General features: G+C 31.9%; 1 protein-coding gene across 1 annotated transcript; it reads right to left on the reverse strand.

Moving 5' to 3' along the window:
- Nucleotides 1–1,091: 1,091 nt before the first annotated feature.
- Nucleotides 1,092–13,308, reverse strand: LOC124357589 (endocuticle structural glycoprotein SgAbd-2-like). Its single transcript, XM_046809509.1, has 4 exons — nucleotides 13,225–13,308; nucleotides 5,206–5,558; nucleotides 3,017–3,256; nucleotides 1,092–1,264 (listed from the first exon to the last, which is right to left on the reverse strand). Exons 1-4 carry the CDS (start codon nucleotides 13,231–13,233, stop codon nucleotides 1,156–1,158), a joined length of 711 nt encoding a protein of 236 aa, XP_046665465.1. The 5' UTR covers nucleotides 13,234–13,308; the 3' UTR covers nucleotides 1,092–1,155.
- Between the last annotated feature and the right edge of the window lie 1,054 nt (nucleotides 13,309–14,362).

A 14,362-nucleotide genomic window follows, 5' to 3' on the forward strand; every position in this document is an offset into this window, starting at 1 on the left:
ATTTTATTTTATTTATTCGTTGATTTAATTTTTTTTTTATAAAATCTTGTTAGAATTGTATGTATTTTTCTCTGTATAGTTTTTTATTAGCGTTACCTCGGAAACAAAAATAACTACTTCTTATTATGTATGGATTAAATTGTTTTGTGAGGTCTCCTTAGTCCATTAAACCTTTATTTTTTATCTCAAGTGTTTTGAAGTTGTTAGCTGGTAAATCTGAACCAGCCCCTCCACCATCCAATCCCAACTGTGTCGCCAGTTTTTCGGGTGTAAGGGAATTGACTGACCCACCTCAACATCTGCTGAGATTATCAAACATCCCCTGTTAACGAAAAAAAATATACCACACAACTTCAAAACACATCACAAATTTATTACTGTTGCTCGTTTTGATATTTAACTATCTATTATTGTCTTTGTCTTTTTTGTTGATTTTTGTTAACTAATTTATATTTCTTTCTTATTCATTGTTTTGTTGATTATTTATTTTTTACACTGTTTGTTATTTAATTATATAAGTAAATATTATTAGTGCTTAATCGTTTGTACTATTTTTTAACTAATTTAAGTGTATTACTGGTGTAATTCCGTTGGAATAAATAAACTGCATATCTGTTTTACAGACAACACACTCGTATAGTACATCAAGCGGATAGTATGTGTTCATATTCACGTCATATCGGAAACATGATCATTATTAATATGGCAGCATTTCCTCAAATATCAACAGATTATTTCGGTGCGGGTTACTCTACCAAAATATCGTGTATAAAAAGTCGATTAAAATACTCCAGCAATTTATCATGTGACAATGCAACCTTAATACAGTGCCCAATGTGGCGCCAGGCCTGTTCCTTATGACAAACCTCTGCTATAAAGTCCTCGCCGTTACTATAGTTCGCTGCTATTTGTCGTCATATTAAAATTTATGGATTATGAAATATTATTCGATTTTCAAATTGAATATAAATATACACTAATAAATATTCATAATTAAAACTAAATACGATCCTCTAGTATAATGTTTTATTACGAGTAATAATGTAGTAAAAAAGTAAGTAATGTAGAGAGCTAGAATGAATTGCACTTCATTATGGAAAATAGAGAGAAATTTAATCGAAATTACAAAAGTTACAATTGGCAGAAATGGGTCGATCAGGTGGAGTACAGATTTGGTTTCCTGAATGGACCCTCATTTGGTTTCCTGAATGAATCCTCAGGCTGGTACTGGCCGTCATCCTCATAGCCAGCTGGCTGGGCAGCCCTGGACACACACACATACGCACTCATTATTAGACAATACGTGACACTGAGTCACAAGTTTAATCTGTAATGGTTATTTGTGAGTCTTATTCATTGATCACTGTAACCTAAGAATATTAGCAAGACCGAAGTCTGCTCAAGAAGTAAAATACGATTCCCTGTACGATTTGAATAATTTGAAGTATAGTATCAGAGGTACATTGATAGTTTTAAATATAGAATAATACACGATAATTGCTCTATCAACAATTTACCAACCCCAAAATCTTGAATACCTTCTAAATGGTTATAAACGCAGATTTTAATTCACTCATTGAACACTGTTACTTTTGTTTTGTTTTTAACCAATGAGAAAATAATGGTATCAGTACCTTGATCATAATTTTAGCATATAATAATAATACAAATTTATTGTTTCAATCAATACATTTAACAGTCTACATAGAGAAATGTTAGAAAATTCTAAAGAAGAACCATAGCACAAATTACTCCAAAATCGCAAAATTTGTTAAACTAAATTTGACTGTACATATACCATGTATCTACTCTTCAAATGCCTCTTTGCAATAAGTAAACATGTGATTATTTACAGAGTATTGAAGGATACGTACAGATGTAACGAAGGTCTTTCCAACCAAATCGAGAAAGTAACTTCACAACATGTGGTCACTATGTTACATGATGAAATGTCATATGATTTAACTACTTTGTTTACACAGCGCTTTTGCCACCCTGTTTTCCAAGAAGACTAATGTAAAAATGCTAGAAGATTACTTTTAACATTAATTTTGACTCCAATATCAATAGCGTTTTTCTTTGGACAAAAAAGAATCCAGTTTCAAATATCTATGACTTTTCATTCAAGGGAAAATGAAGGGAAAGTCAAGGGTCTGTGTCTATACGCACAGACAAATAGGCGGTTAGACATCGACACAATTTTAAGAAAGACCTGTTTATTATAATAGAAAGCCCTTTCAGACCCCATAGTTACATTTTCCTAATATAACCTTAGTAAAAATCGAGTTAGGGTCTAGAATGTTACAAGACTTCTGTTTAAGAGTAGCCTTTACACATTTTTCACTAATATACCTCTGTTTCATCATGAGAGATTTTTTGGATTACTAGGTAGAACAGACGTACTAGGTGAACCTATATAGAGGCAATACATTTATATTTCTTATATAGCTTTGTTATTTGTCATAAATAAATGATTAAGCGCATGCATTTATTATATTGTTTTTTTTTTTTTTAAGTGAACCCGTTTATATAAAATTTTCTGCAGCGGAAAATTATATTTTATAATATCTTTAAAGGAACTATACAGTGACATAAATTTTCTCAAAAAACACGTGAGTGCCAAATTCTTACCATGGGTCTATCGAATTTGGTGTGTATTGAACAAAAATATATTTGTATAGTCCATTTGGAATATATAAATGTAACTACAATTTTAAGAGTCATGTCCGCAAATAATGCCTTCGGACATGCTAGTCTTAAGGTCTTTGTAAGACCTTGTTTACAGGCATAGATCGAATCTGTTCGTTTTAAAAACTGTGCTGCTTATTCTTTATTTCGTCTTCAGAGCGTCGAACCGGAGAGCTTCAAGGAGATTTACTCTCCTCATCCCAAATTTCTAACAACCCTGTATGATATTTCAGATGTTTTTCTTCTTTCCCACAAAACCATCATACGGGATCCGATTTACATAAGTATAGCCATCCCCTTCTATACTTGTGTAAGTAAATTGTCTTACCTAACCCTCGCGATGTACTCCAGTGACTTGGCGATAGCCTCAGGGATCGGTGGCGGGGTGGGCAAGTGTGCACCTTCTGCTCGGAACCCGTCCTTGTCCGCCACGTAGTTGACAGTGATGAGGGTTCCATCTGGAGCTGTGTACGAGTAGCTCCCCTGTACACTCTGTCCTTCTTCCTCCGTACCTGCATTCGTCATCACGGCACTCTCCTGCCGCGCTATCCCGTCCGCCGACTCAAAACTGTACAATTATTGTATTTCAAAAATCTCCTTAATACAGACTTAGAAAAGAACATAAATTAAATATCCCTTTTCACACTGTATCTTTTTTTTAATCATACTTATTATAGTGCCACAGTATTATTCAACGCCCTACTTGTCTTTTTTAAGAATACAGTTAAATCTAGATTGTTTTAAAAGGAAGCTTAAGTTAATTTTACTAGAAAAATTGTTTTATACTGAACAGGACTCATGATCCACGTTAGTTATTTAATAAAAAATTTAATGTTATGTTTGACTGGTTATTTTAACGCAAGCCAATGCATATATTCATGTTTCATGAAAACAAGGAATATCTGACTTTGAGGTAATAAAATGTACTGTGGGAGATTCCCGAAAACCCCAGAATATGAAAACCCCCCTTCGTAAAGAAACCCTACTGTACTGAACTATTACTACATATATATGAAGCTTTCCTATACGTATTAGTCAAATAATAATTAAAACATATAAATCATTATAGGGTCAAGAATAACGGATCACTGTATAGTATGCCAATGTAATATAACATTATATTAACTATCTTATCATGGGCTATATCGTATTATAATAAGTCATGAACAGGTGTGTTCGACTTATGAATTAAAGAGTGACATAATTTCAACATTAAATACAATCTTTACTCCAAAACTCAGAAAAGCCTAACAATGAATCGAAAAACTGTAACGGAATAAGAAATGTGTTACATATTAAGAAATGTGTGAAGACTTATACGGTTAAAACAATTGTTTGGAGATCTCAGGTATTAGTGTATAATAAATAAACACTCATTTATTCCATGATGAAATTTGGAACCTCAATTGTGTTGTTACTGATATCTTCCTACTCGAAGCAATTTTCAAGTACATAAATCTTGAAGTAATGGTGCCAATTTACTTGCTAACTATACCAGCCAACTGTTGCAGTTTTTGTTAAGTAATTCTTATACCACACGAAAGCAAAACTGTCTACAAAAAATCTTACAAATGTTTTAGTGTTCATTTGTCCAATGGAATCCTGCTGTTCCCATAGCCTTTCAACAAAAGAGCCTATAAAAGAAGAGCTATTACAGAATCTGCACAGGTGCTGGTGTTCTGAGAAGATCCGGGTGGGTGCAACTGTGTCGAGATCTTGACATTATGAAAGGAGAATGGCGTTTCCGTTCCCATTCTTCTAAACATTGTTACTCATCTTGAGCCGAAAGGCTTACTGTTGGCTCCTTATCTTTGTTTAGGTGATTACGAATAGTTACTTCATGATTTAGATATAGATATGGAGGTAATAAGTAACCGTAAATAACTAAGTACCTTTCAGATTGAATTGTGAAATTAATAATTTTAAACCTGAATATATCACTCATTTCCTTACAATAACGGTAAGTTGCTTTCCTGGTGTACTGGTTTTATATATTTATCAACTACTAAGTTACATATACACTTGTTATGTAGTTTTTATTATTAGTACAACACTCCAGGGACAAGTATTGCATTTTTACGATCTACCTATTTAAATGCAATTTCTTGTATATTCATGTAATGATGAGTGTTGATATCTGTTTTTTTCTCACTTTTTGTCCGTTGCATTCATAAGTTTTTTCTTGAATATAAATGGTTAATGGTCATACACTTTTAACATTGGTTTTGCATGGTCTATCAATTTGTAATCTAAATTTTATACAAAATACTGTAACATTGTTTTATGTTGTTTATGATCAACCCAATTCCAAGTATTCCTCATGGCTTCTTCATTGTGCGAGGATAAAGTGAATAATGGGGAGAGTTTACACAACACAAGATTAATAGCACTGATGAAAAGTCCTAAGGTCACATGTATGACATGTGCTATCTCTAATTAAGATCCAAACTCCGACGCCTTATACCATGCAGCCTACCTGATATCTAAAATAAAACACTTGCTTGTTTATAAACTCACTTGTAGTTGTAGGATCCGTCAAGTGCTACATCATTGGTATAGGTCAATATTGGAACAACATCTTTTGGCGTGGAGGCTCTGTAGTCTGTTGGGGGGCTGCGGTAGTCCTGGGGCGAGTACACAGCTACCGGCTGGGGCACCGGATCGGGTACAGGTCGGTAACCGGTGTTCTGGAGCCGGTAGCCGGTCTGATAGTAAGTTCGGGCCTCGTAACCGGTTTGGTCCGCTGGGGCCGCCTCGTCTCCTCGGATGGGTGGAAGCTGAGTGGGGTGGATGTCTCCTAGAAGTCGATGGTTGTGAGGGAACTGCGGGCTGCCCAGTGCCGAACAGGAGAATAGAAGAGTCACTAATACCTGTATATTTGGACATTTAAATTGTCATGTACCATCGACATAATTATCCAAAATCATTTATCTTATTTAATTATAATATGTTACACAGCTCAAATTGAAAGGAGTTTAAGCACGAATGCTTGTTTTCAAGTCTGGCCGTAATGGAATATATTTTATAAGTACCAATTTTTATTAGATCTTCTGATGGCCAATGCCTATCAGATACAAATATGACTACAATACTCATATTTGTCAATACATAGTCTCAATACATAGGATGCAAATCTTAATTGACAAATTATGCCAGCGTAGAAAGCGAAAATACGTTATGCCATAGGTAAAATTATTAAGAAATAAAAAAATAATTATAATTCATTTCTATACGAGGATTAGACAGAAATTTCAACTTCAAGGAAGTCAATTACATTACAGACAGCGAGAGTGGTTCGGGCGTGAGGTGAGCCAGAGAAAGTGGTTCAGTAGTGAGGAAGAGAAGTGTAACGAGCACACAACCTTGAGGTCACCGAGTTGCTCCAGTTCTCGGCCCACTGCAGGAAAGTGAGATGACTGTGATGTAACTTCCTCTCTCTACTCAAGTTTAAGGTCGGTCGCTCACCCAACCACTTCCACTCTCAACACGACTCTACACTCTTGACGGACAAGTCCGGAACTATTGTATTTTTGCTACTGCCCTATAATCTCATTACAATAAGTAATAATAAAACATTATACAATGTCGCAGTTTACGTTTTAAATACATGCGCTATTTTGCTCAAAGTTCTTTTATTTTGCTTTAAAATTATACGAGAGTTTGTGAACACGATTTGAAGTCATATTATAGCTTTCTGGCGTAACGCATAGGGACAGATTAAAAAAATTAATTACTCAATTTCAAACATACTGAATTTTAAATGGTTCATTCTTCATCACAGCTATAGGCTCAAATTAAATTTTAATTTTAATACCAGGCATAACCTTTTTTTATGCATATAATGGAATTTCTCTTGTATTTTGTGGCTTATTTTAAATTGGTCAAGGGACTTAAATTAATTCCTAATTTTTATGACGTTAATACATAAAGGTTATTAGACTCAGTTACACGTATTTATTTTCACAGAAATATATTTCAATAATAAATATACTATCAAGGTACCGGTATAATGATAATGTTTTAGCTTATTACTAGTATTGAGAAATGTTGTTACTAGAATTAATTTCGTATTCGGAAGTTGAGGTAATGAAACCCAAGAGATGTTGTGATCAACTAGCTAATTAGCAATATGAATTGCCGGAACTTGATTGATTGACCGGCTACTTCGCAATTCAAACCTTGACCCTCCCGCCTAAGAATGTACACAATGGCCCTTGGATGTTCCAATAATCAGATCTTTCGGCCTCCACAATGCGGCTTTGTACATACACATCTCTACACCTGATGAAACGGCCATTGTGAGAGACAATGAGGCTGAACAATGGGGTGCCAAACAATACGTCAAACAATGCTTCAGACAAGAGCCCCGTGCTTGGCCGACCGAGATTTATTACATAGGTTTTGCATCTTTATGAAAGCGATCGAGAAGGATTAGGTTGCTGACCGAACCGTGGTCATCCGCCGCTTCGCATCGCTTCTCTCACCGCTCACGTTGTTTTCTTACCTTCAAGTATATTGACTTATTCAGATTTTCTTATTGTAACATTCAACACTGATACTCAACAATACGTCAAAGGGAGTTTCAAACTAACGGTTTATTTGATGAGACAGTAAAATTTTGCTCTTTCGTTATTATTCTACTTTTGCTATCAAATATATTACATTAGGTCATATAAGACCGTGATTCTTACACCACCTAAAGAGTCAGGTAATAATGACCTATATTTTGGAATCTGCACTTATAATTGTACATGTATGTTTATGACTCAGGAATGTTGTACATTTTAATAATTAGTTATATGTAATAAGTTCTTAATAACCTGAAGAAAATTATTCTTGAAACCGTTTGGTATAAAGCCAATTATAAATACAAACAAACTTTGTTTTTATTGACCTTTAATTTGATGTTGAATACAGCATAGGTTGCTAGTTCAACATGTTCACTTAAAAATATTCTTTTCTTATTTTAAAAATAATTCAAATTTTGAAAATGTGAGGTGTTTTTACGTACTTTATGATTTACAGAAAGGAGATATAATTTTCAGCACTGGAAAAATATTCTCTACAACATACGTGGGAGGTACAATCAATTTAAAATAATAAAACACTCGTAATTCTAAAAACTCTGTCTAAATTAGGGTGTTCCTAAATGCTCAATACAGTAAAATTGTGTAATAAATGTCCTGTTTTTATTTTGAAATCTTCTAAAACCCATCTTCGTACCCCTAAAAGTGTAATTTGTTAAGGTCTATATATATATATATATATATATGTATATATATATATATATATATATACATACATATATATATATATATATATATGTATATATATATATATATTCTTGATCAGGGAAAAAGGTAAATTCAAGAAACATTACATTAAACTAGGGTTTTAGGGTGTTTTTATAACACAAACATTACTAAGATCTGAGTAAGCTACAATGGCCATAAATATGGACTTTTGACATATTTTCCAATTCAATATTGCCTTCGAAAATATAATTCACTCGAACCAGAAGTTACCACACTCATCAAAACTCTACGACATGTAGTTCGAAGCCGCGTAATATATAATATTATATTTAAGAAGTATACTTTATAATTCAGTGTTCAATCAATATATATTTGAAGTCTATGAATTGATAATCAACTTATCTGTGATAAATAGGACACATAGGCTATGATTCTAATGTATCAAAATAACATTTTGAAGGTCGCATATAAATAACCACTCCTGAGGTCAACGACCGGAGGGACTCGTTGGATGCCAAATCCTAACTATAATCGTGGAGGCATTCGAACCTCAGGAATTTCGTTCACACGGCGAAGGCTTGTGAAGATTTCGTGTGAGAAGAATAAATTGTAACATAGAATCACTTGCCAACTTAATTTGGACGATTTTCAATTTGAGTAAACGCAGCCAGTTTTTAATAATTTATACAATTATGTTCAATTGTCCTGTAGTATGGTATTTTTTAACAGTATTCATATTCTATTCAAGCTTAAATAAAACTCAAAACATGAATTTTAAGCAAAACATAATTATGAGAAATTAATCTGTTAAATTTTAAACAGAACTATAAAAAAATTTTTAGCCAGTAATCGTGACTGCTTGTATATTACTATTATGATTCAAGAGTATTTAAGAATATATGTCTGTTAACAATAATCGTATTTGAACATTTAAATTGTAAAAATGTTCAATGTAAATAAAACAATGTATACTGTAGCTAGTGCGAACTTTTCTATAAAACACTGCACGAAGGTGTTGACTAGGCCCAGTCAGGCAGGCCTTTATACGGTTGCATAAAATTGAGGATGGATTCATAAGGGTTCAAATATAAAAATAACATTTTTAAGGCTGTTGTTCCATGTCCTAGTATTTGGGTTAGTTTGATCTAAGTATGTCAGATTTTGCACACTACTTGTTACTACAGTAGTTGTAATAAAGCTATGTGTTATTTTTGTAATTTTTTTTTAGAAAGTTATCTTAAAAGTTTTTTAGGCTAGTTGTACTGAAATCTTTAGCTCACATAATTCCTAACATATAAATACTCGCTTATTTTTACTTTATTTTATCCAACACTATTTTATTTTACTATTTTCAGTTGTAATCAGTAACGTAATATTATATTTTTACAATAAAGAAACCATTTCATAATACTTTACATGTTCAATTTCAATTTCGATAAGAAACTTCAAGTTAATATGTAATAGTGTAAATTTAAAATTTGTTTTTGACAATTAATGGCAACAGGATTACTTCGGACACCATCACTTATAGGAATTTGTATGACTACGTTGTTGTTAAGGGGTCGTGATCATTGCACTTTTTTATTACAATAATAACAATGTATATGTCTGCGTTTTGTACCCTATTGACAATAAGAAATTAAACAGCTCGTTCCATATAACAAGGTAGGAGTACGTCACAACACTTGTCAGCTGACAATAAAACTGTTAACAATTTCATTATTGACAAATATGTCGACAGACAATCATGCGACAAAGATATTTTTACATTCACCGGCAAAAAAAGAAAGATTGTGTTACCCTACTAGCTTCAACACTCAGCCAAATTCCATGATTGGGCATGCAGCATCATAGAACTCGTTCTTATTTATGTAGAAATTACGTACTATACACAATTTGAAGTCTGCATATTAAATCTTTATAGACATATCTTGCCAGATAATACATTCACTTTTCCTTCAATTGGTTTTCATATGATTGTTTAAATAGTAAAATTCTGCTCTATACGTCACCATTAAATGATTTTGTATTTGTTGGGATAATTATTCCCTATGTGTTAATATGTCACATTCAAAACTCTTATGAACATACGAGTTTGTTTATAAATTAATTTATTATCTTCTTTTCTCGTTGCCATTATGGTTACCCATAAGTTCAATGTAAATGTATCTGCTAATGCTCAGCCGAATCCCATGGAGTAACATGAACCAATATCTACCTCAGTGTTCCCCTTATAAAACACAAATTAAGCCCCTTATTAAACTTCTTGAAAAATTATATATTTTTGCATTAATTTGTAGTATAGTGCGATTTTTGATAGAAACCTAATCCTTCATTATTATGTAATCTTCAAGCTTCATGAATACATTTAAAAATAATGTTTAATTTGAACGAAAGACAATTGGTAATATTTTAAAACAAATTTCAAAAAAAAAATATATATATATTGAAATACTTGCAAATAAAAATAAAATTTAGGGCTGTTCACCCAAATAATTTAAATATTTTAAACACTTTTTTCTGGATTTTAAAACCATTGAAAATAATGTATTCACAGTTTCAGCTTCTTTATGGCCTGAGTACTATTTTTTACACTTTAATTACGGTGACATACCAAATTCACTAGTTTCACGGTTGTAGCCGTAGTGTAGGTTATAAACATTCTATGTTTACTTGTTCAGTTGTTCAATAAGTAGTTAATGTGTATTCAGATTGTACAATTGGTAATATGAATAGTCCAGTTAAAATTTTCCACAAATGGAAAAACCAGGAATGTATTCAGAAGAACTCTAAAAGTCACTGAACGAGAAAAACACAATCCAATTATTATATTTAGTTCTTTATTTTTTTAATAAGAGCGTTGCAAGACTGTCTCCAGAAAAGTTTAGTTATGGAATTATAAATGATAGGGACAAAAAATCACTATAGTACGGAAAAAAGCGTATTTGCGAGAAGCATTGTCACCACTTCAAGCTCAAGAAACAAAAATGAAGAGTTAAGGACTTACATAAAGTGCTGGATAGTTTTAGTTAGAAGTAATACAATAAGTAAACGATTTTGCAGCATTACTATCTTTAGTGGTCTGAGTTTATCTGACTATTTTAAATATGTAATTGTTGTTGGAGAACTATTATGACAACAATTTTTAAAAAGATATTTAAATAAAAAGAACTGTTTTTGTACTAATATAGTCAGTCTACTGAAAAGTAATTTACAAATTAAAACATACTAAAATAATTTGTTGAATTTTATTGAGCTCAGTTTTGTAAAAAATACAAACCTTGAACTAAAATAAATTCTGTGTAAATGCTGTGTAGTATATATTTATAAACGCAATAAAAGTTAGACTTAAAGGAATATTAGGGGCGGTGAGAGGAGAAGGTGAGGAAGGAGAAGACTACTGCTTTAAACAAATAATTAGCAGTTTGAAGGTTTTTGGGAGTGGCCATACTTTCGCAGTGCATTAGACAGACAGTGGATAGACTGTTCTTACTTACTAAAGCATTTACTTATTTTACCGACTGGCACTCATCAACATGCAGTTAGTAATCTCTAGAGATTCGAACACGGTGATAAGCATACACTGATAAATCGTGATTTTTTAATAAGTAATTGCCATAAAATGTTGTTATTGATCGATTAAGCTTGGATATTTAACATTTAGTTACAGTGAATAATTTTAATATTGCGTATTGAAAAGTCTGAAGTCGATGTTTTGCCGTTAAACTTTAAAATGTAAAATACCGCACTTCAATTTCGGCCTGCAAACTAGATGCACATCGTTTATAAAAATACTAATGAGATACACACAATATTTTACTTATTTTCAAACATAACATGGATTTACTAAACGTAAAGTTTATGTGCCATTTTGGAAACAATGACCTCACAGCTTCACGTGTTTAACAAATATAAAATCTGACTTAGGAATAATTAATTATTGAATAAATGTATGCATAACGTTCTACAATTATTTGCCTCTATTGGAAACTTAGAAAGTTAGTTTAAATAAGGTTTTAAATTAAGGAATAAGTAAGATATTACAAGTAGGAGGTTTTTATGCGTAGAAGTTCAAAATTACGTAGTTCCTTCGTTAGTCGACTTCACAAAAAGAAATTTGTATACAATTTTCACAGCCTTATTTATTAATGTAATGTCTAAGCTTTAGTAGTCTGGGTAGTATTATATAGTAGTACATAAGCAAAGGTTAATATTTGAGTAGTTATTTTAATCACACGTATATGCTGTGTTATTCTATCTGGGTTTTTGGCAAAAACCAAATTGGGTTTATATTCAGCTGATTATTATTAAAATACTAAAGAAGTATTATTGTATTCGATTTCTAGTGGCCTTCTGTGGTTTATTATCAGTATATATCTAGGCCTATTTACCACATTAGGTTAAAACATAAATCTTAAATCTCTGATATGCAACATTTGATTGTAAAGAGAAATAAAGAGAATTTCCCTGAGAAATTTTTAAAAAGATGTTCCAACCAATATTTGTATATTTTACATATTGCAACCTGTATTCATAAATTTAATTAAACTGAACTGAACACACACACACACACACACACACACACACACACACACACACACACACACACACACACACACACACACACACACACACACACACACACACACACACACACATATATAATATTATATATATTTAATTAAATGTACTTTTTATAAAATGTATAATAATATCTTCACTTCATTTTAACGCAAGAATGTTATTTTAAGTACTCATTCTAGCTTTGACTATTAGTAACTACTTTTTAATAGTTTTTTTTAGTTTTATTCTGTTCATTTCCATGGTGCTTAACCCTAAACTATGTCTTATCAATCAAAAATTAAAGAGTATCAGTTGGTATAGTACAAGACCAACAGAGGGAATTTAAACCTGCACTACTCAAAGTCAAATCCAGAATCTGATGTTCATAAACCCTCCCCAAGTAAGAGCCAACAGTTTTTCGTTATGCAATTTAAAGGTATTGTACACGTCGTCAGTACCTAATTAAAAATTAGTTTCTTATGGACTTAATTAAATTAGTAAATTAGTATAAATTACTAAATTAGTATAAATGGACTTTCAGAGTAAAATAAAATTAATAATGAAAATAAAAGCGAAAAATTTGGCAGCAAAATTAGTCTATAAAATATATACTATTGGCCATGTTACTAATTACTACACTAATTCTATTTGCAATATAACTTCTATTACTCTCCAGTAAACACTGGCATGTTACTTTGAATACAATGAGTATACTTACAGATTTCATGATTGTACCGTAGAGTGATGAGAGTAACTGGCAAGATGGGCGTTGTTTAGGTAGCTACTTATACCGGGGGCTCTGTCAAACCTAGGCAGACAGACGGACGTCCAGACACAATGATTGGCCGAGCCCAGTGACGTCACCCACAGCACGCCACCTCCTGGCCAGAGGATCATCACTATGCTACACAGGTGTATTGGGAAACTTCATAAGTGATTTTTGTCAATTTATGCCATTTTTTAAGACATAACTACAAATTATAAGATACACCGTGAAAGTAAAGTTTGGAGATACGGCCAGCAACGTCATTAAATACGTATTAAAACATATAGCGTTATTCTTTTTATTTTTTGACACCACATTTAATAAATAAAAGAATCAACTTGTTTATTTACTGCTCAAAACGTGCAATAAAGTTTAAGACGTTCTTAAACTTTCTGAATCCTGTATAGTATTGCTCGCCAAAGGTTATTTCTGTCACTATTTAATATTGGGAACGGATTTTTTATTTAAAACTGTACAAAAAATATGTTATCACTAACCCATATTGTGCAATAATGTTTTAGATAAAAATGTGATCAACGGAAACAACTATTGTTTTAAAATTTGTATACAACAGGTTTGCTAATTAACTTTGCTAAAAATTTAATTACACACCAATTTGCACCAAGTTACTATAGTTTACGAATTCACTCTTACTACTTCTGTCTTACTTTATATTTAGGAAAACTGGTAGTTTATATTATTATGGTAGTCAATATCATGCAATTATACGAAATATCAAAAACACAAAGAACGGACAACATTATAAATTAGCTGATAATTCTAAAGCATTTTCAGTTTTTCTGTACAATGCTAAGTTGATGAGATAGACTACCGTACGTATATTTTCAACTTTCAATATCCGTAATTTTGATATGTTAAATTTATATTAATATTAATTTTGCACATTCTCTCTCCACCATGACTTTTAATTACTAAATAGAGACTAGTAAATCGTTTGTAATAAACCTGTTTATAATTCCCCTATAAATTTTATTTTGCTGTAATTGATAATGCTGTACCATATAATTACAATAAAATGTATTGCATTAACTCTTACTTTTTCTACTTTATATTCTACTTATATTTATAC

This window comes from Homalodisca vitripennis, chromosome 3 (assembly GCF_021130785.1).
Source record: "Homalodisca vitripennis isolate AUS2020 chromosome 3, UT_GWSS_2.1, whole genome shotgun sequence".
Lineage (NCBI taxonomy): Eukaryota > Metazoa > Arthropoda > Insecta > Hemiptera > Cicadellidae > Homalodisca > Homalodisca vitripennis.

Coding starts and splice junctions, on each gene's coding strand:
- LOC124357589 (XM_046809509.1), bottom strand. Junction 3,257..5,205: donor GACGGATCCTACAACTACAA/GTGAGTTTATAA, acceptor ATAATTGTACAG/TTTTGAGTCGGCGGACGGGA. Junction 1,265..3,016: donor GAGTACATCGCGAGGGTTAG/GTAAGACAATTT, acceptor GTGTGTGTCCAG/GGCTGCCCAGCCAGCTGGCT.